Below are 27,861 nucleotides of genomic sequence, written 5' to 3'. Positions count from 1 at the left end.
TAAGCATGTCTGAATTTGAAGGTCTCTGTATCAATATCACTGCTGCAATTTTTCAGCAGGAAAGTTGGTGGTCAGGGTATTGTGAAAGTCCCACTCTGCCCATGTGGCAGCCTTCATTCCTAGGTAGTATGTCCTTCGTGAGAATGCTGACCGTCTGGTTTGCCCTCAGCAGAAAACTTGAGAGCTGCTGGCTTACTGTATGTAGTCACGAATTCAGCAGCCGTGTTGGAGTAACTGGTGAGTCCAGAACATGAAAACTAACTCAGGGAAAGTTAATGGTGCAGATGGTTTGCAAACTGGGTAAACAATAGCTGGTGGGGAGAAGGGGGACATGGCTTCATCAGTAATTCATGGCATTTGTTATGATCTAGATCCTGTTCCAAAGCTCAGGACTGGGTGATTCTTGAACAATTAGCAAAGTATTTGTTTTGCGTGAAGGTCTAGGTTAAGTGAAATGGTTTTAGGAACAGAAAGCGAAGTTCTGTACATATTATTGGGAGAGAGATCTGGGCAGGAAGTGTGAGCTATGGCTTTCACGTTGAACAGGGGATGACACTCATTCCGAATATTGATGATTATTGTCTTCAGTTCCGTACACAGTCATATAGAATTTTCACTTTCATTATTTTATATTTCGTTTCATAAAATTGTATATATTTTATTATAATCTGATGGCATGTGTGTATTATTGTACTATTATACTTAGCCTTACAGGAGTAGTTGTGCAGACTTTTCCTCTGTGGGCTCTTGTTATGTTTGGGTTAAATTTATTTTTGCTGTAACTGAATATAAACACCATTAGAGCAGTTAAACTCAAGTAGAATGGGTTAGTGCTGCAGCTAAATGCAGTGTAGGGTAAGGGTATGTGATTTGATGCCAGAAGGGAAAATCAATTCAAGATGGATCAAATAAAAAGTATGTATGTGAGAACCCAGTTAATACATGACACTGAAGTTACAAAGGAAAAAAATACTTTCCAGTGACCCAATACTGAAAAGGTAACTAGTGACTACCTTGATACCCTTATGCATTTGAGTAGATATTGTGATCCAAAGCAATACTGCAGCAATTATTATTGTTGAAATTACAGACTTACACAGTTCCTTTCTCTCAAGAGTTGTAAAATACAATGTTAGGATAAAATGATTTTTATGAACCTAGAAACACTGGTGTAGCTATTCAATGTGTATGTGTGCTTGTACTCTGATCACTTAGTACTCAATATGGAGCTCCTAACCCTGGTAGGTGGTTTTATAAGGTTGTATGTTTCCATGGAGAAATAAAGAAGCATTCTTTTTTTGTTGTGGCTTAACCAATAAAACAATTAATGTCTGATAGTGGGGAAAAAGTACTCTCAGTGTTATCTTCCAAGATAATTCTCCGTATGCTAGATGATAAGAAATGTATACAATGATGTTGAAATGAATGCCATAAAACAATTTTTACTTGACTATGTATTAGTTTTAAATAATTCAGATGGCCAGTAGACACATGAAAAAATGCTCAGGATCACTAGCCATCAGGGAAATGCAAAGCAAGACCACAGTGAGGTTTCACCTCACTGCCATTAGAATACCTCTCATATTGAAATCAACTAACAACAAATGCTGAAGAGGATGTGTGGAGAAGGGTACCTTAATTCATTGTTGGTGGGAATGTAAACTGGTACAGCCACTGTGGAAGACAGTTTGGAGATATCTCAGAAAGCTGAATATAGACCTACCATATGACCCAACCATCCCACTCCTGGGAATTTATCCATTGGAAATTAAATCAGCATATGAAAGAGTGATCTCTACCCTCTTGTTCATTTCAGCTTAATTTACAATAGCTAAGATAGGCATCAACCCAGATATCTGTCAACTGAAGACTGGATAAAGAAATTATGGTACATATACACTATGAAATACTACACAGGAGTAAAAAAAATGAAATCCTGTCATTTGCAACAAAACGGATGCTACTGAAAACCATTATATTTAGTGAAATAAGCCATCCATGGAAAGACAAATATAAATCTCTGCTTCACCTTTCCATGGTAATAGACAGCCGCTGTGTGAGAAGCAGGTGAAACCTTGCTGAGGTGCAGTGTCCACCAGACTTAGGTGGTTCAAAGCAGTCATTCATGGCCTCTCTGGTTGTTCCTTGGAGAGGAAAGGGTTTGGAGTTGAAAAGATTCAGTGACTGTAGGAGCTTGGATTGAGTTGTAGTTCTGTGTATAAAAGGGAAGACTCTGGCCAGCGCCGCGGCTCAATGGGCTAATCCTCCACCTGCGGCACTGGCATACCAGGTTCTAGTCCCTGTTGGGGCACAGGATTCTGTCCCGGTTGCTCCTCTTCCAGTCCAGCTCTCTGCTGTGGCCCAGGAGTGCAGTGGAGGATGGTCCAGGTCCTTGGGCCCTGCACCTGCACGGGAGACCAGGAGAAGCACCTGGCTCCTGCCTTCGGATCAGCACAGTGCGCCGGCCGCAGTGGCCATTGCGGGTGAACCAATGGAAAAGGAAGATCTTTCTCTCTGTCTCTCTCTCTCACTGTCCACTCTGCCTGCCAAAATAAATAAATAAATATTTTTTTAAAAAAAAGGGAAGACTCCTACCACTCTGTCTAAACAGGGTGAATGAACATAACACCTGCAATGAAATCTGCTCAACTTGCTGGCACAGAGAATCTCTTCTTTGTACTTTGTTTTATTTGACAGATAAACAATGAGAAAGAGACAGAGAGAATGGTCTTCCTTCCGTTGGTTCACCCCCTAAATGGCTGCTATGGCCGGAGCTACGCTGATCCGAAGCCAGGAGCCAGGTGTCTCCTCCTGGTCTCCCATGCGGGTGCAGGGGCCCAAGCACTTGGGCCATCCTCCACTGCCCTCCCGGGCCACAGCAGAGAGCTGGACTGGAAGAGGAGCAACCGGGCCTAGAACCGGTACCCATATGGGATGCCGGCACCACAGGTGGAGGATTAACCAGGTGATCCATGGTGCCGGCCCCTCTTCTTTGTATTTTGAGAGAGAGGGATTACAGGATTCCATTGAGTAAGCTTTGAAATGAGGGCACTAATATCAAAGGAGTATCCCTGAGATCAGATTTCCTTATTTATCTGCACTGCTTATTATAGTTATGAATGCAGAAATTGTCTTTCCCTTTGCTAAGATGAAAGTGGCAGTGAGTTTTTCATGGCCAGTGTCTTGCTGTGTTTCTCTAGTGTTCTCCAATAATTTTATTGTGTTGGGTCATAGATTTAGGTCTTTGATTCATATTGAATGGATTTTTGTGAGAGGTGTAAGGTAGGGGTCATGCTTCATACTTCTGCATGTGGAGATTCAGTTTTCACAGCACCATTTGTTGAAGAGACTGTCCTTGCTCCAGGGATTGATTTTAGCTCCGTTGTCAAAGATATGTTAGTGATAGAAATGTGGATTGATTTCGAGAATTTGTATTCTGTTCCATTGGTCTACCCATCTGTTTTATGCCAGTACCAGGCTTTTTGGTGATAAATGCTCAGTAGTTTGTCTTTAAACCTGGTACTGTGATGCCCCTGGGTTTGTTTGTGTTGTTTAAGATTGATTTTGTTATGCAGGGTCTCCTGTGTTTCCATATGAATTTCATCATCCTTTTTTCTAGATCTGTGAACAATGTTGGTATTTTCATTGGTATCGCACTGATTCTGAAAATTGCTTTTGGTGGTATGGACATTTTAATGATATTGAGTTTAATGATATTGATTCTTCCAATTCATGAACATGGAATATTTTTTCTATTTTTAAATATCTTCTATTTCATTCTTTAATGTTTTGTGATTTTCATCATGGATATATTTGATGTCTTTGGTTAAATTTATTCCAAGGTATTTCATTTTTATTTGTAGCTATTGTGAATGGGATTGATCTTAGAAGTTTTTTCTGAGCCATGGCATTGTCTGTGTATACAATGGCTATTGATTTTTATGTCTCAATCTTATATCCTACCACTTTATCAAACTCTTTTATGAGTTCCATTAACATCACTTTTAGATAACCAGGTGCCCTGTAATTAGGTGAATATATGTTTATTATAGTCACCTCTTTCTGTTGAACTGATCTTAATCATTACAGAGTGTACTTCTCTGTCTCTTTTAACAGCTTTTCTGTTAAAGTCTATTTTGTTGGATATTAGCATGAATTCACCAGCTCTTTTTTGGTTTCCTTTAGCTTGGAGTATGTTTTTCCATTCTTTCACTTTCATTCTGAAGGCATCTTTATTGGTAAAATGTGTTTCTTATAGGCAGCAAATAGATAGGCCTTATTTTTTTAATCTGCTTAGCCAGTCTGTGTCTTTTAACTGGAAAGTTGAGGCCATTTACATTCAAGGTGACTATTGATATGTAATGACTTGACCCTGCTGTTTTTCCATAAATATTCCTATTGTTTACATTGGTTTTATTTGTACTTTTACTGATAAATGGTCTGCCTTTACCTTCTTTCATAATAATGACCATGTTTTTGTGTAGCACATCTTTAAGCATCGTTTGTAAGGCTGGATGAGTGGTGACAAATTCTTTAAATTTCTGTTTTATGCATGGTCATTATTTCACCTTCATTCATAAATGAGAGCTTTGCAGGGTACAGTTTTCTGGGTTGACAGTTTTCTTCTCTTAAGACTTGGACTATATCTTGCTATTTTTTTCCCTCTGATGGCTTTTATCTTTGGACTGTGCGTCTGAGGCTTAGTGGAGTGTCTGATCTTTCAGTGATTACCCAGAAGCATGTGTTGATTGTGGCCAGGGAGCTCTGTTCTGTGCTCCAGGGTGAGGGGAATGTACAAGGTGATACCCAAGTTGGGCATGGTTATTCTATTTTATTGTCAGAGGGGGAGTTTGGTCAGCTCTGTTGTGTAATATCATCCTCACTTTATTCCTCCAAGGTGACCAGTGGCCAGTGAATTCAGTGCTTAGTGGATTCAAAATTCATTGGCTCTGCTACAGGAGCCATGCAAAGGTTCCCAAGGCAATGACCCACCCAGAGAATCAGGAAGTCCTGAGCATGTGGCGCCTCCCACAGCAACTGCCCAGAGACCAAGCACACCTCGCACCTTCCCACATAGCCAGAGTGTTTCCACTGTCCCAGCACACAAAGCTCCCGTAGTCACAGAGTGCTAAGGATCTGCTCTGCTCTGTCAGTCTGTCCTCTCCACAGAGAGGTGGAGATGATTCCAGAGCCAGCTCTCAATGGGTATTCTGCCCAGGCAACTTAAGCCCCAGAGCCCATGACTTGCTAGAAAGCTGGGGGCACCTCACAGTCCTACGTGGGTACCCAGTCCACTGTTAATCTTCCCAGGAAGAATCAGGCATCTCCTCTTGGCTGGTTTCTGGGTGTGCAGACACAAGCAGGTATGGTGTTATGTATGTCCAAAATGGTGCCCACTTTCTCTTAGCTAATTGCAGTGTGCCATTGTTGGGGGGTTGGGGAGTGAAAAATGTGCGCCTTACTTTCCTCCAAGTTGGCAGGTACACTGTCCCCCACAGGGCTTCAAGCTAGACTCACACCAGGCTCTTCCCACAGCTTTATCGCCAGTAGCTTGGGCTGCTGTAGTCTGATCTCACCTCACTCCAAAACTGGGGCTGAGGCCCTCAGCTGCTGGGCTCCTGTGTTGTGTCCATAATTGTGCTATGCATCCACACCCTCCACATAGATCCACAGCATCCCTCTTCCCTCTGTGAAGTTTACACTGCAGTTTTCTAACTCTTCTCTGAGATTTCACTCTCTCCACTTTTTCAAAAACTAACACTGGACTAGAGCAGTAAGCTCCCTCCCTATTCCACCATCTGAAATCTTTCTGTCTTGTGATTTTCATCAGAGAGCTCTCTGACATACTTGGTTAAATTTATTCCAAGGATTTAATTTTTCGTGGTTATTGTGAATGGGATTGATCTTATAAATTTTTTCTCAGCCCTGGCATTGTCTGTACATACAAAGGCTATTGATTTTTGTGTGTTAATTTTATATCGTGCCACTTTACCAAACTCTTTTATTAGCTCTAAAAGTCTCTTAGTGGAGTCTTTTGGAGCCCCTAAATATAGAATCATGTCATCTGCAAATAGGGATAACTTGACTTCCTCCTTTCCAGTTTGTATCCCTTTGATTTCTTTTTCTTGCCTAATGGCTTTGACTAAAACTTCCAGGACTATATTGAATAGCAGTGGTGAAAGTGGGCATCTTTGGTTCCAAATCTTAGTTGGAATGCTTCCAGCTTTTGCCCATTCAATAAGATGCTAGCAATGGGTTTGAAATAGATTGCCTTGATTGTTTTGAAGAATTTTCCTTCTATACCCAATTTGCTTAAGGTTTTCATAATGAAAGGATGTTGTATTTTATCAAATGCTTTCTCGGCATCTATTGAGAAAATTATATGGTCTTTATTGCTCAGGTTGTTAATTTGATGTATTACATTTATTGATTTGAGAAAGTTGAACCATTCCTGCATACCAAGGATAAATCCCACTTGATCTGGATGAATAATTTTTCTGATGTGTTGTTAGATTTGATTAGCTAGTATTTTGAGGATTTTTGCATCTATGTTCATCAGGGACATTGGTCTATAGTTCTCTTTCTCTTTTGTATCTTTTTCTGGTTTAGGAATTAAGGTGTTGCTGGCTTCATATAGAAAGAGGTTGGAAGGATTCCCTTCATTTCAATTGTTTAAAATAGCTTGAGAAGAATTGAAACTAGTTCTTCTTTAAATGTCTGATGGAATTCAGCAGTGAAGCCATCTGATCTTGGGCTTTTCTTTGTTGAGAGACTATTTATTGCTGATTTGATCCCCATCTTAGTTATTGGTCTGTGTAGGTTCTCTATGTCTTCATGACTTAATTTTGGTAGGTTGTATGTATCCAGGTATCTATTCATTTCTTCTAGGTTTCTTGATTTGTTGGCATACAGCTCGTTGAATTCCTGATAATTCTTTTAATTTTCTGTGATATCTGTTGTTACAGTTCCTTACTCATCTCTAATTTTATTGATTTGGATCTTCTCCCTATTTTTTGGTTAGTTGGGCCAGTGGTGTATCAGTTCTAAGCCGTTCTCTCTTTCAGTGCCTTCAGGAACTTCTAAGGCTGTCTGTTGGGTCGGTGGTAGTATCCTATACATCTCTAACACTAATTTAATTTTTCTAATTTCTTCTTTTCTTTGGCCTGACTGCTGTAAATTTTCCAAAGATTTGTCTTATAACTTGGATATTCTTTCTTCTACTTCACCAAGTCTATTGTTAAGGATTTCCACTGCATTTTTTGTCTGACCTATTGAATTCTTTATTTCTAACATTTCATTTTGATTTCTCTTTAAAATCTCAATTTCATGGGAAAAATTTTCATTCATGTCATGTATGGATTACTTTAATTCATGGATTTGCTTCTCATTGCTTCTGAGTAATCCTGTGATTAATCTTTTGAATTCTGTTTCTGGCATTTCATCAATCTCTTCATCTTCACATTCTATCATTAAAGTGTTGTGATCTTTGGTGAGGGGGTCATGTTGTCTTTCTTATTTTTGTTTAATGAATTTCTGCATTTATCTTTAGGCATTTTTGGAGATATTTGTTGGCTTTTTTCTCTGATGGCTTTTGTATTTGAATTATGTTTCTGTGGCTTAGCAGAGTGTGCTCTGTCAGTGAATACCCAGAGCTGTGTGCTGAGTGTATCCAGTGAGCTCTGGTCAGTGATGCAGTGTGGAGTGAGTATCCAGGGTAACACTCAAAATAGGCACAGTAGATTTTTTTTTTTTATCAGAAGGGAGGGTTTGATCACCTCTATTGGCATAATCACACCCTCACCTCCTGTCTTCCAAGTGATCATTGTCTGGGTGTTAGTCCACAGTGGGTACAGTAAGAACTGCATACAGTATCTGTGCAATCCTCATTCTGAGCTCGGATCCTGTTGCAGTGACCCACTCTCAGGCAATCAAGGAGTTCTGAGTGTGTGGAGCCACTCACAGTGATTGCCAAGAGACCGTGCTATACCCTACACCCTCTCATGCAGTCAGAGTTCCCATAGTCTCAGGACACAAAGCTCCCACAATCTCAGTGTGCAGAGTATCCACTCTGCCCCTCTGGCCTATCCTGTCCACAGAGAGGCAGAGACATTTCCAGAGCCCACTGCCTTTAGGTGCTCTGCCTAAGTGTTTGAACCCCAGAGTCTGTGATATGTTGAGATGCTGAGGGCACCTCACAGTCCTGTGGGTACCCATTTGCCTGTCAGTCCTCCCATCCCTACTTGAAGTCAATTTGGAACATGGATTTTTCCCTCTAGTAAAATCCCTAAGTTGCATGGATTCCTAAGATCTGTGGGATGCAGCCCCTTCTCATTTCACAGTGGTGCTTTCTTACCACTGGTTGCTGGGTACATGTACCCAAGCCTCTGACAGAGCTACTTAACAAGATGACGTCCATCTTGTCTTGGCCAGTTGCTGGGAGTGTGCACAAGAGCTAGTGCTGCTGTTATGTATGTCCAGGATGGCACCTGCCCTCTCTCAGCTGGTTGCCAGGTGCTATTGTGGAGGAGATGGAGTGGGAGAAATGTGTCCCCCTTTTTTCCTGCTACATTAGCAGGTATCCTGTGCCCCACAAGGCTTCATGCCAGCCTCATGCATGTTCTTCCACCAGCTATATCACCAGTGGCACTCTCCAAGCTAACTTTCTCTCAGGCTCTTGGTTGCTGGCATCCTGTGTTACATCCATGCTTGCACTGTGCGTCTACACCTTCCATGTAGATCCATGGGTCCCTCTTCATTCTGTAGAATTTCCACTGTAGTTTTCTCCCTAACTCTTCCCTGAGAATGCACTTTCTCCACTTTTTTTTAAAACGCTGGTTTTTTAAGATTCATTTTATTTATTTGAAAGAGTTACAAAGAGAGGTAGAGCGAGAACGAGAGCAAGAGAGAGAGAGAGAAAGTCTTCCATTCCTCTGGTTCACTTCCCCAATGACCTCAACAGCCAGAGCTGAGCTGATCCAAAGACAGGAGCCAGGAGCTTCTTCCGGGTCTCCCACATGGGCTCAGGGGCCCAAAGACTTGGGCCATCTTCTACTGCTTTCCCAGGCCATAGCAGAGAGTTGGATCAGAAGAGGAGCAGCCAGAACTTGAACCAGTGCCCATATGGAATGCCAGCACTGCACGATGGGGCTTAAACCCGCTGTGCCACAGTGCCATCCCCTCCACTTTTTTTTTTAAACTATTTTCTCCTAGTGTAGAACAATAAGCTCCCTCCCCATTTCACCATCTTGCAACCTTTAAGGACCTGCAGAACTCCTGTTCTTACTGTATCAGTGTTTAGTTCATTGTTTAGTGTTTATCATCCATGTTCAACTAACAACCACTAGTATGTGCCAGATTCTATTCTAGGTGCCTTTCTTCCCCTAGTTTAACTCTGAAAACACCCCGGTCAGATAATTATTGAGACTAAGTCCAGATGAGCTAAGTAATTGGTCACAACAGAACATCAAACTTCAAACAGGATTCAGATCTCAATGAGAGACATGGAAAAGAAACACATGAATTTAAAAATATCATGACAGATTGCACTACATGCTGAGAACATCGTTTTAGATCAGGATGGTGATTGTAAGGATGAAGCAGTTGGGGATCCTCTGTGAGAAGCTGACATTTCATTCGCAACCAAATAAGGTGAACAGGGTGAGCCTGGTGTGGAGGTGTGTTGCAGACACGGTGAGGTCACTAAGGTTCATGAGATCTGGAAACAAGTGCAGCGTGGGTGCAGCGTGGGTGCAGCATGGTGAACAAGGAAACCCATGACAAGAAGTGATCTTGGAGGAGAGGGAGGCAGGGACCAGATCATGCTTGACCACTGAGGCTGACATGAAGAATTTGGGTGTGATATGTACATTTACTGCACAGTCTTGTAAGGGTTTTTAGTGAGATGACCTCATCGATTTACGTTTTACGAGAGATTATGATTTTCCTACTGCAAAGTGATTTTTAAGGAACTGTGAGAATTCAACAGCAAGGAATGTGGGCTTCCTTACAGTGTGTGTGATTAGGACTGGCTTTTGTGGTAACAGAGTCCAAAAGGAAACCAGGTGTTTGGGATTCAGTTTCTGTGCAATGTCCACTTCCTTTGTTTTGTTTTGTTTTGTTTTTGACAGGCAGAGTGGATAGTGTGAGAGAGAGACAGAGAGAAAGGTCTTCCTTTGCCGTTGGTTTACCCTCCAATGGCCGCCGCGGCCAGCGCGCTGCGGCCGGCGCTCCGCGCTGATCCGAAGCCAGGAGCCAGGTGCTTCTCCTGGTCTCCCATGGGGTGCAGGGCCCAGGAACTTGGGCCTCCTCCACTGCACTCCCGGGCCCCAGCAGAGAGCTGGCCTGGAAGAGGGGCAACCGGGACAGAATCCGGCGCCCCTACTGGGACTAGAACCCAGTGTGCTGGTGCCGCTAGGTGGAGGATTAGCCTATTGAGCTGCAGCACCTGCCTCCTTTGTTTCTATTCTGATGCTACTTATCTGTTCTGCACAGAACAGTTCCTATAAGTCCATGATGAATTTATTTTTAAAATGACTTTCGCCCTATGTTTTTAAAAGTCAGTAATTTTGGAGGGGAGGATGCATCAAAATAGGATTGAAGGCAATTTTATGGGCAGAGGAACCTTTAAGATGAAGTACAAATGTTTGTTTCAACAATAAAGTGAAAGCACAGCTAAGCCGATGCCTTGATCAAGGTCACATGTTTTGGAAGAATTAATCTAAAGTCCAGGTCTCCTTCTGCCCAGTTTTTAAATACCAGTGTCAGAGGTTTGGAGGGGGCACTATTATTAACAAGATTTATGGGACAAGAAAGCCCAGCGTGGTGACAGCATGGAGCACAGGAAGGCAGTGTTGAGATATTGTTGTACTGGAAAGCAAACAAAATTATGATGACATATGAGGACCACGAGGAAAAGAACAGTTTTAAAAAGACTAAAAATAGATTTGTAAGGAAACAATTCAGAAAAAATGTATTATGAAGAAAAGGATACAGTTGGAAGTAAGATGGAAAATTACTCTAAATAATACATTTTTCTTAGGTCTGTCATTAAAATGGTCTGGCAGCTGTATCAATTTTTGACCTCTTCTACACTGGAAGTGAATTAGAGCTTCGTGGAAAGTAGCTGAATGGACAAAGGATTCTGTTTCAAGGGGTTCCCACTGGCCAGTTTAGTCAAAAACTTTGCTATCATTTGACAGATTCTTTGAGAAAGGGCATAACTAACCCTGTAGAGTTACTTGAGTGCAGAGACTTAGCAGGCAGGATGTTGGGAACCTGGAGAGAGACCCTAGGAATCGTGGGGGTAAGATGTGAGAGTTGGCTGAAGCACTAGGGAATTTGTGGGTAGAGACACTGACTTTGTATGTGTGTTTAAGTAAGTTTACCTGAAAAAAAGCCAGAAAAATGTGATGGCCCTAGGGACCTGTGGTCAAGGAAGGGATTTTGTTAAGAGATTTCCGTTGCCACTTATATTTTTGTTTTAATCTTTTGGGTCTGAGCTGCTGCTTCTATTATTTAATTGCAAACATCCTAATAACATCATTTTTGTTCAGTTAATTTTTTAAAGATTTATTTTATTTATTTGAAAGGCAGAGTTACAGAGAGGCAGAAGCAGAGAGAGAGAGAAAGGTCTTCCATTCACTGGTTCACTCCCCAGGTGGCTGTCATGGCCGGAGCTGTGCTTATCTGAAGTCAGGAGCTGGGAGCTTCTTCTGGCCTCCCACGCAGGTGATGGGGCCCAAAGACTTGGGCCATCTTCTGCTGATTCCCCAGGCCATAGCAGAGAGCTGTATTGGAAGTGGAGCAACTGGGATTGAACCTACACCCATATGGAATGCCGGCACTGCAGACCAGGGCTTTATCCCACTGCACCACAGTGCCAGCCCCCCTAATTTTTAACTTCTAAACCCTAAACTTGTTGAACACAGGCAAGTGGTTTTATTTACCAATTTATTCTCAATAGTAAAAGCACCGTTTAGTCAGTGAATAGTTTTCAGTGAGCTAAAGATAAGCAGAAAAATGTAGTTACACTTTAAGATTCAAGTATTAGAACCACATCTCTTACTTTTGGTATTCTTCATCATCAGATCATTTACATGAAGCCAGAAGTATCCATGTCAGAATGAACCTGGAGCTTACATAGTGGTTTTATCTAGAAAAGTTACTGTGCAGAATCATTAAGGGTACATGGTTTCTCAAAAGGAGAGAGTTTACATTGAAGATGAGAAAAAGAAAATTGTGATTTACAAGACAATAAAATCACAATAATTTACATTTGCAATGAAAATAGCTAAAAATCAAATTGTTCTAGAAGCAATTATTATGTAACTGTTCTTTACTAATTTAAGAGGCATATAGTACAAATTTTTATCTACTATGAAAGCAGATTTTAGTATCTGAAATTTTGGATTTTGAATGTAGTTATGATTAAAAATTGAACCAGATTTAAATTACTAATAGTACTGGGCTATAATTATCAATAGATGTAAGTTTTTGGCAGCAGGTACTTTATATGTGATCACAAAAGCCAAATTTTTAAAAATCACTTGGTAACAGTCTAGAACTGGAATAATCTTTGGGATGCTCACACTTTTAATGAAGGTTAAATTTAAATCAATCTAGGTTAAATGGAATCTAATATCTTTAAGGCCCTTTAGAGAACAGGGTAAGAGAGTATCCTTAGGAAATCACATGAGTGTTGAACTGCACTGAATTTGAATAGGACTATTTGTAGTTGCTTTCTGGAGTGTGGAGAAGGATGTTATGTTGCTTTTCCTCCAGCAGATATGTAAAGATGTAGTGTGTTGTAGTTCCTTTGTTAGTTGCAGTCATAGTTTATTAATTTATTAAAAAAAATGAGCTTGGCCTGAAAACTGAAACAAAAAAATCAACACGTATGTTCTTAGTAAAAGAATTCCAGAGTAAAAATAGATTATAAATTCAGAATATGAGGGCCCAGCGCCGTGGCTCACTTGGTTAATCCTCTGCCTGCGGCACAGACATCCCATATGGGCGGCGGGTTCTAGTTCCAGTTGCTCCTCTTCCAGTCCAGCTCTCTGCTGTGGCCTGGGAAGGCAGTGGAGGATGGCCCAAGCGCTTTGGCCCCTACACCCTCATGGGAGACCAGGAGGAAGCACCTGGCTCCTGGCTTCAGATCAGTGCAGTGCCGGCCGTTACAGCCATTTGGGGAGTGAACCAATGGAAAGGAAGACCTTTCTCTCTGTCTCTCTCACTGTCTATAAATACGGAGTGTCTCTACCTGTCAAATAAATACAAAAAAAATTCAGAATATGATGGTTGGGGCTGGCACCATGGCATAACTGGTAAAGCTGCTGTCTGCAATGCTGGAATTGTCTATTGGCTCCAGTTTGAGAACTGGCTGCTCCACTTCAGATCCAGCTCCCTGCTAGTGACCTGGGAAAGCAGCGCAAGATGGCCCAGGTGCTTGGGCCCCTGCCACCTACATGGAAGCCCTGGAAGAAGCTCATGGCTCCGCCCTGGCAGTTGCAGCCACTCGGGGAGTGAACCACCAGCTTCTGGGAAGACCTTTCTCTGTCTCTCCCTCTCTCTGTAACTCTGACTTTCAAATAAATAAGGAAATCTTTAAAAAAAGGAATATGATGGTTAACTTTATTTGTCAACTTGGCTTGGCTGCCATGGCCAGTTGTTTAGTTAAATACCTGCCAAGATGTTGCTATGAAGGTCTGGTTTAGATGCAGCTGATGTTGTGTCAGATTTTGAGAATAGATTGTCTTCTTTTTTAAGAAAAATTATTTATTTATTTGAAAGTCAGAGTTACACAGAGACAGGAGAGGCAGAGAGGCAGAGAGAGAGAGAGAGAGAGAGAGAGAGAGAGGTCCTCCATGCGATGATTCACTCCCCAATTGGCCGCAACAGCCAGAGCTGCGCCTATCTGAAGCCAGGAGCCAGGATCTTCTTCCGGGTCTCCCATGTGGGTGCAGGGGCCCAAGGACTTGGGCCATCTTCTACTGCTTTCTCAGGCCGTAGCAGAGAGTCAGGTCAGAATTGGAGCAGCCGGGTCTCGACCTGGCGCCCATATGGGATGCGGGCGCTTCAGACCAGGGCATTAACTCGCTGCACCACAGCGCTGGCCCTGTGAGAATAGATTGTCTTCTGTAATATGTGTGAGCCTCGTCTAATCAGTTGAACACCTTTAGAGAAAAGATGACATATATGTTAGATGTTACACACACACACAATTGGTTCTGCTTGAAGAACCCTAATACACAGGGGCTAGAAACCTTGTTCTGTGAGAGCCAGATAGTAAATATTTTAGGCTTTGTAACCTTACCATCCCTATCGCAGCTTTCCATCTCTGCCACTACAACACAAATGCAGACACATAAGTGAACGGATGTGCATGTGTTCAAATAAAATTGAATTTACAGAGGCAGGTGGCTGGTTTTATTTCCTTGAGGACTGTAGTTTATTGACTCCTGGTTTAAATGCTTGCTTAGTCATTCAAGCAAACGTGGTTAGAGGGTAAGGGGGTATTAAAGGATGTTTTCCAAGCTAAGTTGGTTCAAGGAGCAATTTGTCATCCTTTTGATTTTGGAGATTGTTACTTTGACAGTCTTACTCTGCAACTTTGGGTTTACCGGTTTTATTTTTGAACAGGATTTTTAAAGAATAATCAGTGCTACAGCAGGAAAAAACAAAGAATCAAAGCAACTATCATTCTTATTAATTTTTTTCTTACTGATAGCAACTAAGTGGTATTGCTAGCATTTTTATTTGTTTATTTTTAAACTTTTATTTAATGAATACAAACTTCGAATATACAACTTTTGGGTTATAGCGGTTTTTCCCCCCATAACCACCGTCCCACCTGCAAACCATCCCATCTACTCCCTCTCCCATCCCATTCTTCATTAAGATTCATTTTTAAATCAAAGCAACTGTCACTCTTATCAATTTTAAACTAATGACTGAAAAATTCAGCCTTTTCTCTAATGCTCCAACCTGTTTTATAAAAGCAATGGTTAGGGAGAAAGGGGATTAGACAGAAAGTGATGATGGCCTAAACTGTGAGCCTTGCAGTATCTGTGACAGTTACAGATTCTAAGATAAAGTTTTTCACAATAGCTAAGACCTGGAACCAACCCATATGCCCGTCAACAGTAGACTGGATAAAGAAATTATGGGACATGTACTCCAAAGAATACTATACAGCAGTCAAAAACAATGAATCCCAGTCATTTGCAACAAAATGGAGGAATCTGGAAAACATTATGCTGAGTGAATTAAGCCAGTCCCAAAGGGACAAATATCATATGTTCTCCCTGATCGGCGACAACTAACTGAGCACCAAAGGGGCAACCTGTTGAAGTGAAATGGACACTATGAGAAACAGTGACTTGATCAGCTCTTGTCCTGACTGTTGATGTACAATGTAATACTTCATCCATTTTAGTATTTTTTTTGTTCTAGTACTATTGGTTTAACTCTGTAGTTAACACACAATTATTCTTAGGTGTTTAAATTTTAACTGAAAAGTGATCCCTGTAAATATAAGAGTGGGAATAAGAGAGGGAGGAGATGTACAATTTGGGACATGCTCAAGCTGACTTGCCCCAAATGGTGGAGTAGAAACGTGCCAGGGGATTCCAATACAGTCCCATCAAGGTGGCATGTACCAATGCCATCTCACTAGTCCAAGTGATCAACTTCAGTTCACAATTGATTACACTGATAGGTCTAAGAGTCAAAGGGATCACAAAAACAAGACTAGTGTCTGCTAATACTAGCTGATAGAATCAAAAAGGGAGAGAATGATCCATCATGGGAAGCGATATAGACAGCAGACTCATAGAATGGCATATGTCCTAAATAGCACTCTGGCCTCAGAATCAGCCCTTAAGGCATTCGGATCTGGCTGAAAAGCCCATGAGAGTATTTTAGGCATGGAAAGCCAAGACACCCTGGGGGAAAAAAAAAAAAAAAGGAAGACCTAAATGGAAGATCTCTGTGAGTGAGATCCCAGTGGAAAGAACAGGTCATCAAAGAAGGAGGTACCTTTCTCTGAAGGGAGGAGAGAACTTCCACTTTGACTATGACCCTGTCGGAACAAGATAGAAGTCGGCGAACTCAAAAGGCTTCCATAGCCTTGGCAACTCATGACTAGAGCCTAGGGAGATTACTGATGCCATTAACAAGAGTGTCAGATTGTTAAGTCAACAACAGGAGTCACTGTGTACTTACTTCTCATGTGGGATCTGTCCTTAATGTGTTGTCCAGTGTGAAGTAATGCTATAACTAGTACTGAAACAGTATTTTTACACTTTTTGTTTCTGTGTGGGTGCAAACTGATGAAATCCTAACAGTATATACTGAATCGATCTTCTGTATATAATGATAATTGAAAATGAATCTTGATTGTGAATGGAATGGGAGAGGGAGCAGGAGATGGGAGGGGTGCGAGTGGGAGGGAAATTATGGGGGAGGAAGCCAATGTAATCCATAAACTGTAAAAAAAAAAGATAAAGTTTTTGAAGGCCTTAATTATACTTTTGGCAAAGAGGAGCATCCTCAGTAACTATAGTAATCATTTATCATTCCCATTCTCTCATCCTGTGCACCATCAGTGCCAAGAAAGTGCTGCAATTCCTGTACCACAATTAATGAGATTGTTTCAAGTTCAGGAGATGTATTAGAAGGGTAGACATCTCCAAAGCAAAAGATTTTCACTGTAGGACATGGACCAGAAAGAAATTAGGCTCAGCCAAGATAAAATTAGGCAAATAATTTTTTGAAATCAAAACGAAAATTATGACTCACAGTGTAACTTTACGTACCAAATGTTAAGACTGACAGATATTTTGTCAGTAGTGCTATCTTCCCAAGAGTAAATTGCATCAAACTTCAGCAGCAAACGTAAGATTTAGGCCTTTTTTTTTTTTTTTTTTTTTTTTTTTTTTTTTTTTTTTTTTTTGACAGGCAGAGTGGACAGTGAGAGAGAGAGACAGAGAGAAAGGTCTTCCTTTGCCGTTGGTTCACCCTCCAATGGCCGCCGCGGCCTGCGCGCTGCGGCCGGCGCACCGCGCTGATCCGATGGCAGGAGCCAGGAGCCAGGTGCTTTTCCTGGTCTCCCATGGGGTGCAGGGCCCAAGCACTTGGGCCATCCTCCACTGCACTCCCTGGCCACAGCAGAGGGCTGGGATTTAGGCCTTTTTTTAAAGTAATTGTTTTTACTCATTAAGTTAAACAGTGTCACATCCAAAAAGTGTCATCTCACTTTTAAGAGCTGTTTTCACAAGGACTAAGTGCCCCATCAAGTCTGAAGGTTCTGTCTCTCTTGTTATTCTGTTGGGGGTGAGTACCACCTGTTTTTGTTTCTACTAAACAAGTTTCTGGAATGACACATCTGTGTAAACAAGCCATTTACGTACATGATATTGAGATTTACATGATCTCACTGTGTATTTTCACTTGCAAAGGCTATTTTTGTTCAGAATTTTGCTTATATTTCTTTCAAGAGCCTGTGGAAATACTGACTTTCCTCTTTGCAGTTTTTCTTCATTTTAAACTCCTTTCCTGTATATCCTGTATTACGGTTAGAATTAGCAAAAATAAATACGATGTCATTGTTTGTAAATGTGTGGGGCTTTGTGCCAGGCAGTTGGTAAGTACATCCCATACACTACCGCTTTTACTTCTCACAGCAGCCCTCACGATACTGCTATTGTTGGTATTCCCTGCATTTTATGATGAATTAGTGGAATAGCTTGTGTCAGGTGCAAAGGCCAGAGATGAGATTGAACTGTACTTGTCTTTCTCCGTAACATTTGCTCTCTGTACTACTATGTGTAGTTATATTCTCTTTTTCATTTTGACAGAACCAAAATGGGGGAGGGAACCCTAGAAACTTTGGAACATTTCTGTTTCAAAATTACTTGAAACCCAATTGATACCAGTGTCTCCGTTAGCCTTTTCTCTTCTCAAGGAGCATGGATCGCTTTGTCTTCTCCCTCTCTCCTTTCTCTGGAGAGGTATTTTCTTTACTTCTGGCATTATACCAGCAAAACAATACAGAAAACATTACTTTTGGTGTTTTCAGTCGCTAGTTGAATTTCTACAATGGGCTAAGGTGGCATTGTAAAAGAGATAACTTCATTCTTGAGTTTTTCATGCCTGCAAAAGAATAAATTAGCATTTCTTCTATGTCTGCTTTGATCTGCCACTTTTAAATGATTTGGATTAGTTGTGTTTTCTGCTGTCCAAGTCACTCTTTCAGGAAACACTGATGAGGCAGATGCTGTATGCCAGATATTATGTTTTAATGAGGAATTCATTTTAATATGATCCAGTAGAACCCAAAGTCATAATATTTTTTCACATGCATGAAATCTTAAAATTGAAAATAAAAGAATTTCTACCACAGTGTGCTACTAACTGATTTTGAGGAATGCTCATTTGCTTTAATTAAAACCAAGTAAAAATCAGTTTTTCTTTAGAAATGAGGTTGGTATTTGGCACAATGGCTAGGATGTCAGTTGGGATACCTGCATTCCATACTGGGGTTTTTGGGTTCAATTTCCAGCTCTGCTGTTGATCCTAGCTTCCTACCAATGTGTATCCTAGATGGCAGCAGGTCTCAGATCCTCCCATCTTCAGCGTGTGTACCATCTCCAAGTCTGCATTTCTCAACCTGGGCCTCATACTGCCTTTTTATAAAGAGTGGAAACAGAAATGATGACTGGGTTATGTTAAAGAGTGAGATGAGGTTAGTGTGCATGTAAGGTTAGCCTGCAAGACCCTAACTCCCTCCAAATTCTTCTTTAAGTTCCTCCACACAAAGAAGCCTCAAGCAGGCCATGGAAAGTGTTCTGTCTCCTCACAGAAATGATTCAGAGCAACCCACAATAAGGGAGGGAGGTCCCTGCCACCCACCTGGGAGACCTGGATTGTGTTCCTGGTTCCTGCTTCGCATATCCCAGGCTGTAAGGCAGTGGATGGGCAATCTCTGTCTATCTCCCTCTCTACCTTTCAAATGAATAAAAAATTTTAAATGTAAATAATTATATGTTTATCTCAATAACTGGCTTTAAAAAAATAGGATAAAGATGGCTTTAAAACTCCTGAAATTTCTCTAGGTTGCAGCTGGAGAATAGTTATCAGCATAATTTTTTTAAAGATTTTATTTATCAGCATAATTTTTTTAAAGATTTTTATTTATTTATTTGACAGGCAGAGTTACAGTGAGAGAGAGAATGACAGAGAGAAAGGTCTTCCTTCCACTGGTTCACTCCCCAAGTGGCCGCAACTGCTGGAGCTGTGCCGATCCGAAGCCAGGAACCAGGTGCCTCCCTCTGGTCTCCCATGTAGGTGCAGGGGCCCAAGCACTTGGGCTATACTCCACTGCTTTCCCAGGCCACAGCAGAGAGCTGGAGTGGAAGAGGAGCAACTGGGATGCTGGTGCTGCAGGCGGAGGATTAACCTAGTGTGCCATGGCGTGTGCCCCTTTCAGCATAATTTTTAAATGAACCACACTGAAACTCTGTGAAGTAACGAATGAAATTAAATAATAATTTGTTAGGGCTGGCACCGTGGCTCACTTGTTAATCCTCTGCCTGTGGCACCGGCATCCCATATGGGCTCCGGGTTCTAGTCCTGGTTGCTCCTCTTCCAGTCCAGATCTCTGCTGTGGCCTGGGAAAGTAGTGGAGGATGGCCCAAGTGCTTGGGCCCCTGCACCCCCATGGGAGACCAGAAGGAAGCACCTGGCTCCTGGCTTTGGATTGGCACAGCGCCAGCCATGGTGGCCATTTGGGGAGTGAACCAATGGAAGGAAGACCTTTTTCTCTCTCACTGTCTATAACTCTACCTGTTAAATAAGTAAAAAAAAAAAAAAAAGAAAGAAAGAAAAAGAAAAAATAATAATAATAATGAGTTAGTGCTAAAATTTCATTATAAAATCCAATAATTATTTTTGGAATATCTATCATAAATATGTTCATTATTGCTATTTACTTTTCATGTTGATATAATCAAATTATATTTACTTACCGTTTATATATTTTCCAAAAGGAGTCTATATTCTCTATATTATTTTTGTACACATATGAATTATAAAACATTTGAGGCTAAGTATGCTTAAAGAGTCACAAATAAAAATGTAATAAAATGATTGAAATAAAATAAATTTATTCAAATGTTATTTGAAGATAGCAATTTTATGTGTTTTCATGCAATGAGAAGGGAAACTGAATTGACAGCTCTGCCATTAGACTGAAAATTACAAGGAGAATCACTGATCTACTCATTGAGTAAATATGGTTGAGAGAATGTTTATTTTCCAAGTATTCTATACGGAAACTTGGTAGAATCCATATATCTGTTAAGAAAATGTTAATTTGAAGAATCTTGATATTGTTATTTAGTCAATGAGAAGTCATAAAACTGCTAATGTTTATTAAGTCATTTGAGAATAGTTACAGTATATATAATTATATTTGCAGCACATATGACAGATATAGCATTACTGTCCAGAACACATAAAATACTCTCAATTCCTAAAAGATAAGTAGGCTAATAATAAATTGGGAATTCACTTAAAAGAGATAGGAAATTTTGTTTTATTTATTATTCTATTTTTAAAATAAAGCTAATACTCTGGTTTTACTTCAGATCGTATAAATCTTTTGCCTTTTAAAATAAAGCTGAGCCTCACTAGTAATAAGGAAAATGAATACTAAAATATGATTTCTTTTTGGCCTGTGATGTAGACAAAATTTTAAAAGACTTATTTTGGGCTACGCGTTGTGATACAACAGGTCAACCCTGAGCTGTTTGTTGGGACATCTGCATCCCTTATCAGACTGTCATTTCCAGTTTCAGCCTCTCCACTTCCAACCCAGCTTCCTGTTAGTGCATCCTGGGAGTCAGCAGATGATGGCTCAACTGCTGAGCCCCACCACCCATGTGGAAGACCTAGTTTAGTTCTGGGCTTCTGGCTTCAGCCTGTCCCTTCCCTGACTGTTGGAGGCATTTTGGGTGTGAACCAGCAGATAGAAAATTGCTAGCTCTGTGGCTCTGTTTCCTTGTTACTCTTTTTCTGTCACTCTGCCTTACAAGTGGATAAAAATAAGTAAATATTTTTTAAAAAGGCTTATGTTATACTTGTAGGAAATTGGTTGGACTCAGAAAACTGGCAGGATCAAACCGTTTTGGACTTTAACATTTCGTTTTATAGATGTTAGCAGAATTATTTACTGTAAGCAGTTATCCAAGTATAACTTATTTAATTTAAAAAAATGGAGCTTCTATGGATTTTGAAGTTTGTCTTGGGAAAAGCAAGCTGTGAATGGCAAAAATAGTTTCATTTTCTTTCAAATTCTTTATTATTATAAATAATGCCATGATGTAAAAGTCTTATAAGTAAGAGCTTCTTACAAGTAAAAATAAACTTTTATTTTGTGTTTTTGATTATTTCCAAATGTAAGAAAAATCTTTCCCTCGATTATCTCTCCTTTAAAATTTTTTTTAATTTATTTACATAAAGGGAACAGATTTCATGTATTTCATGTATACAGTTTTAAGAACATAAAAAAGATGTCTTTGAATGCGTATGTAGCTAATGAAGTAGTCATTCTGGTCAAAAAGATTACCAGCTTATACTGACTGCTTTTATAGAAAGGTCATCTTGTTTTGCTGTTGTCAGTTCTGACACCTAGAGTCATGGGTTAACAAATGCATTCCTCTGAAGCAGCAGCACACTGGAATGCTGGTGAAGGGTCATTTGTACAGAAATACCAATGGGCACAAATTACATTTCCATTTACTTTGATTAGCTCCTCTGATGGAGCATTTTGATCTAAGCAGGAGGCATCAATTTGGAGCACTTTTGAAGATAGGCGGGAGGCCTAGAGAGAAATGCATAAAGGTGTGACGGGTTCACTTCTAAAAGCGAGCTGGCCTGGGTCCTTCCACTGCCCTCAGAGGAACCCCTGAAGGGGTTCGGTGAGAAAGTGAATCCCAGTGATTGTTTATAGCTCTTGCCCCTATTCCCAGGGAGCTTTTTTGACTCATTAAAATTATTATTTGGTGAAGCCTTAAGCCCTTTGTAGTATAAAGCAAATTTATTAGCTCAAAAAGTTAAAAAGAAAAAGAGAGACAGAGGGAGGGAGGAAGAGAATACCATTATATTCTTAGAGTTGTATCTATTAACTATATTGCATTTGTTAAAAACTTCTTAAAATTTTTTAAAAAGTGAAAAAAGAAAGTGAACACTGACTAGCCTCTCATGTACAAACAAATTTGTAGAACTGGCCATTTGTAAGTCAAAGATCATCTGTGCCTGCCTGCCCCATACTGGGGATCAGATATGTTAAAAGGAAACATTTTAAGATGTCAATTCAAGGGTGAGAAGAGGTCTGGAAATCATATTATGTTGCAAAAAGAGAGCTATTAAGTGGGGCACAGTGACTTTAAAAATGTCAAAGCTGGAGCCAGTGCTATGGCATAGCAGATAAAGCCACCACCTGCAGCGCCGGCCTCCCATATGGGTGCCGGTTCAAGTCCACTTCTGATCCAGCTCTCTGCTATGGCCTGGGGAAGCAGTAGAAGATGACCCAAGTGCCTGGGCCCCTGAACTCATGTGCAAGATCTGGAAGAAGCTCCTGGCTCCTGGCTCCTGGCTTTGGATGGGCACAGCTCCAGCCATTGCAGCCAATTGGGGAGGGAACCAGTGGATGGAAGACCTCTCTGCCTCTCCTTCTCTCTGTGTAACTCTGACTTTCAAATAAATAAATAAATCTTTTTAAATGAGATTTATCTATAAAAAAAAGTCAAAGCCATCATTCACATTTTCTGTTTATTGCGTGCTATAGCCTGGATATCACGGGTAGAAGCCACAAAGAGACACATTTCAGAGCAGCAGAAGGATGAGTTTTTCACGTTCTTAGAGCAGTCCAGTCATGAAGTGGGCTGCTTCCCAAAGCTCTGAGCCCTTCTGGTGACACTCATTGGCTCCCATAGGAAGGAGCCTGGTTGTATCAGGTAGTCATAAAGCTCTCATTCCAGCTTTTGAAGGTGATGACATTTCATTCCAGGACTAAGGCCTGAAATCAGGTGCCTCTTTATAAAGCTGAGGAGAAGCACAAATACCTAAACAAAGTCAGACTTCCCCTTGGTGTGATGGAGATAGGTCAAAAACTCCAAAAGACTACAGTACAGAGGAAGGCCAAATGGAAAGCAAAACAGACAGACAATTCAATAGCTAAGGAAATGGTCTTTTTCTCCAGCCTATTTTAGCGTTTATAGCCCTTGTCCCAGTGGAATATTTATGAGCGTATCTCCATGGATAAAAGGAATTTAAAGATTGTTTACGGTTCATGGATAAAAGGAATTTAAAGATAATTTTTGCTGCAAAATTTTTTTTGAAATCCATACATAGCTACACACACACACACACATACACACACAGAGTACATGTTTTCTATGTGTTTTTGAAGAGTCCTCATATAATAACATCTAAGGAAAGACATTTTTCCCAGTGCTGCCTGGGCCCTGTGCTATCCAGAGGAAGCAATTAGAGTCACTAGACATATGAGTTGTACTTTTAGGAATCTGAGAAGACTATGTGCTGTGGACACATTTCATTTATGAAGAGCTAACTAAGCAGTTTCCAGTGTTTAAAGCAGTAAGTTTCTCTAGGAATGTCATGAACTGGAGAATACTGTTTTGATCTGCACTCTATAGTTGGAAGGAAAATAGAAATAGGACCCACACAGGACACACTTGAAAAGTGTTGTTTTGCCTTGTGGGAACCAGGGCTCAAATGTACCCAAGAGGCATGGCTGAAGGTAGCCACCAGTCTCCTTTCTCCACCCTCTTTCTACATAATGCTTGCCTGTCCTCTAAATAAGTGAAACAATTATTTAAAGAATGTTGGTTTGAAGGGAAGCCAAGTTATGAACCTACTTCAATACTTTATGTCTCTGTCTTGACCCCATTGTTGCCATAAACTTCATATAACCTATTACATATTTTTTCTTCCCTATTTATTTCCATAGTTTCCATGGAAAACATTGGCGAACAAGGTAAAATATGTTTTTGTTATAGAAATAAAATTTTTAAGTGGTTTGAAGAAAGCCACATTGTATCCATTTAGATTGGTTTTGATTAATGAATTATTCTCTTGAGTTTGTAGAGACAAAGTAGGGCTAAAAGCATCTAATTTCTCTAAGTCTCAAGACTGAATTCTTTCAGACAGTTGGCAACAGTTTCTACCTTGAAATGGCTGGAATTGTGCCCAAGATTTCTGTGGTTTTCAGGTACAGAGTTATTAATAGTTTTCTACTTAACTCGGATTACCCCACAACCAATTCACCCACATAATTCATGAAAAATAGCATTGTTGTAGTCATCTCACACTTACTTAATGTTCTTATTGAGATAACTAAAAAATTTAATTGTTCTAAATATGAGTATCATATTTTTAGAATTGAAAATTGATGTTAAAATTTTAAAATTCCGGCCAGCGCCGTGGCTCAATAGGCTAATCCTCTGCCTGTGGCGCCGGCACACCGGGTTCTAGTCCTGGTCTGGGCGCCGGATTCTGTCCCGGTTGCCCCTCTTCCAGGACAGCTCTCTGCTGTGGCCTGGGAGTGCAGTGGAGGATGGCCCAAGTTCCTGGGCCCTGCACCCACATGGGAGACCAGGAGAAGCACCTGGCTCCTGGCTTCAGATCAGCACGGTGCGCCGGCCGCAGCGCGCCGGCCACAGCAGCCATTGGAGGGTGAACCAATGGCAAAAAGAAAGACCTTTCTCTCTGTCTCTCTCTCTCACTGTCCACTCTGCCTGTCAAAAAAAAATTTTTTTAAATGCCAAAATGCTATATTTTATTCTGTATCTTACAGAATTAGTTGTATATTAATGCGCTGTTCCAAATGAATCAGTATCACTGTATAAAAGTATTTTAAATATGTATAGGATTTTAAAACTTTGTTTTAAACACCACACAAAGTGTATTTATATGCATTATCTGGAAAAAGGATTATTTGTCACTGTTGTTCCATGCAATAAATAAGACAGTTGCATTCTGATAGAGGAAATCACTCTTTTTCATGTGATCTCTGTTTAAATATGTTGTCATTATGACGGCCAGCAGCTTTGAGTATAGCTAACCAAGTTAGCACACAGTTCTCAAACAGGAACTGCTTTTGCTTTCCATGTCAGTAAAACAGAGTTCTTAAAGCCTGAATGTTTTACCATTTGATTGATGTTGTGTTTACTCTGTTAAGTTGCCTTCATGACTGCTTTATTTTTACAGCTCAGGAAAGTCCTTCCCAGCCATTTTGCCAATAGATGGGCATGTATGTATAGGTGGAAGGGTTTTATTAGTGGTATTAGACACAATATTTCAGCTAGGGCTATTTTATAAAAAAAAAAAAAACTGTCAGCTTTAGGCATATATTCAGTGAGTTGTGCTTATTCTGATAGGATATAAATTAACTTTCATAATTTGTTATTTTGGTGATTTGGTTATTTTAGGACAATAACTTTACTTGTGAGTGCTATGATTTCAGTTGGTATTTGCATATTGCAATGATAATTATGTTTCTCTCCTTCTAGTTGTGTGCTTGTTGGCTTATCATCTACTTTTCGCGATGTTTGTCTGGTCATACTGGAAAACTATCTTTACATTACCAATGAATCCTTCAAAAGAAGTAAGTTGAAATAGTCACAGTTATCTTAAAGATAGAAATCAATAATACTGATACTGATAACTTATGAATTAATTGTATTCTTTTCATTAATGTTGCAAACTTTTGAGTATAGTGACTGTTTAAAAAATAATGTCTGTTAAATACTTACTTTCATTTGCTAGCTACTGTTTTTGCATCAGATGAGTATTATATTTGCAATATTAAATCTGTCATGCATTCCATTTCTACAAGAGTCAGACATTAGGGTGGATGAATATATGTATGTATGTATGGATGGATAAAAAAGAGTTAGAAGGCAGATACAATTCCACTGTAATATTAAAGGTGTATTAGTTGGCAGTCTGCCATCAGAAACAACACAATAATGGTTTAATTAATTCCTGCATTCAATACGTGTATAGCTTACCCATTGCTTCCAGGAATCTAGACTCCTATTTTGTTGCTCTGTAAGTGTAGCCTTCATTCCCAAGGATACTTATAGTTCCAGCCATCGTATCTACATTCTAGACACAAAGTCAGAGAAAATTAGGAAGATGAGGAGAAATGAATGCCATTTCCTTTACAGAGACTTTCTAAAATTGCTGACATTATTTCCACTAACATTTGGAACTTTTTTCATGGCCACATTGACTCACATGGAAGGTCTATTCTTGATGGCCATGTTAGCCACTGTAGAAAGGAATAGTGGTTATCTGGGAGCAACCAGGCATCTCTGCTACAGAGATGTTACACAGAGTGATAGAATTACACTGCATTTGAAAAAAATATTGTAAATAGAATGATATGGATAAATGTGTCTTACTCACTTTTGTATGCATTGCACTTTTTCAGTATTTTTGTTGAATTGAAATGAAACTTTGGTACAAATAGATATAGTTTTAATAGGCCAAGTTTAAAAAAAGAACCACTGTAGATTGGCATCATTGTAAATTGTTTCTTGAAATATAGCTGTGGTCATAAAGGCAAATAAATATGCTATTTGACCTGAGAAAGGATATTAAAAAGAAAACCAAAGATATTTGCACAGAATTAATGGTATGTCTGGCCTGGAATGCTTTATATATTGCTGTTTCCAGACTACTTTTTCTTCTCTCCTTTTTCCTCTCTCTCAGCTTATTCTCTTCTTTTCCATCGTCTTGCTTACCCCCATAATGGCCTTAGTTTCGGTTTAAGGAAACATGCTGACTTCACATTCTTCATGTCTCTGTTCAGGTGGTAACTTACCATAGAGGTTTCTAGGACACTATCTGTAAAACAGCAAACCCTCTGCTCTTGGCTTTCCCCATACCTTACCTTGCTGTTTTGTTTACATAGCATTTACCATCCTGTAAAACACTACACATTCATTTGTTCATTAGTTTTTTAAGTACTATCACTAGAATGTACTTTCTGTAAGAGCAGGACTTTATCTGCTTTGTTCATTACTTTATCAGAAAAGTACTCAATAAGTTGTTAAATGGTTGAAGGGAACTAGGAAAGAATCTATAGAAACCTGGTGGAGATGGAAGTTTATGTTTGTAGCTTTGATGAGAAGTTGAGGTGACTTCTGATTTCTTCCTAAAGATGATATAAAAGGCCATCAGCTGTGAATGAAAAGGGAGGTGAGTTGAACGGGACTGAGGAAAATAGAGGTTTGAACTAGTGGTTTTATGAAGTGGAAAAATAAAATATAGAAGTAGAAGAAATAGCATGGTAATGAAGCAGCAGTCAAAACTGAGGACAGTGAATGTATAATTATACTGCCCTTATTTGTTGGTTAAGAATCTTAGGTTATTCTATTAACAAAAAGCAAAAATTTTATAAATAAAGTGAGCTACTTCTTTAATCATCTAGTAGCAAGAGACCCCTGACTTGTAAGATGAGTTTCTAGGACTTAAATTGACAGTAAAGTACTCTCAGGTTCTAAAAATTTTTGAAAAGTGGGGCTGAAAGGTAGGAAAGATACTGCAATAAATAGATGAATATTTTCTTATCACTTTTGAGGGAAGATGAAAAATCTGGAACATATGAATATGTTTACCTTTTTCATGGGAGAATTGTTAAGTTGATAGTAGCTTTTCAATTCACAAGATGTTTCTCTCAATATAAAAGTAATTTAATGGCACCAAACTGTATTTTTAAATAGGTACTAGGCAAAAAGAAAAAAATTATGTCACACTGATTCAACCACTGCA

The 27,861-nt window shown here is 39.9% G+C and overlaps 1 protein-coding gene and 1 long non-coding RNA gene across 5 annotated transcripts in view; one reads left to right on the top strand and one right to left on the bottom strand.

Annotated features, from left to right (window-relative positions):
• The window catches only part of ZDHHC2 (zinc finger DHHC-type palmitoyltransferase 2), a 91,056-nt gene that overhangs the window by 20,045 nt on the left and 43,150 nt on the right, over nt 1-27,861 (top strand). For 2 of the 4 annotated variants that reach the window (XM_051842603.2, XM_051842602.2), the window contains exons 2-3: nt 24,032-24,058; nt 25,593-25,687. In XM_051842603.2, coding sequence (XP_051698563.1) covers nt 24,032-24,058; nt 25,593-25,687 — 122 coding nt within the window. The remainder of the gene's footprint in view (nt 1-24,031; nt 24,059-25,592; nt 25,688-27,861) is intronic. The other 2 variants (XM_051842605.2, XM_051842604.2) reach the window with 1 other exon arrangement.
• Nucleotides 22,817-27,782, bottom strand: LOC103345856 (uncharacterized). The gene is made up of 4 exons (XR_007918140.2): nt 27,708-27,782; nt 27,180-27,270; nt 26,094-26,190; nt 22,817-23,103 (listed from the first exon to the last, which is right to left on the bottom strand). It is a non-coding gene; the product is annotated as an uncharacterized lncRNA (long non-coding RNA).

Source organism: Oryctolagus cuniculus, chromosome 2, assembly GCF_964237555.1.
Source record: "Oryctolagus cuniculus chromosome 2, mOryCun1.1, whole genome shotgun sequence".
NCBI classification, from domain to species: domain Eukaryota; kingdom Metazoa; phylum Chordata; class Mammalia; order Lagomorpha; family Leporidae; genus Oryctolagus; species Oryctolagus cuniculus.
Note: the sequence above shows the minus strand (reverse complement) of the source record. Positions and strands in the feature narration are given on the sequence as shown.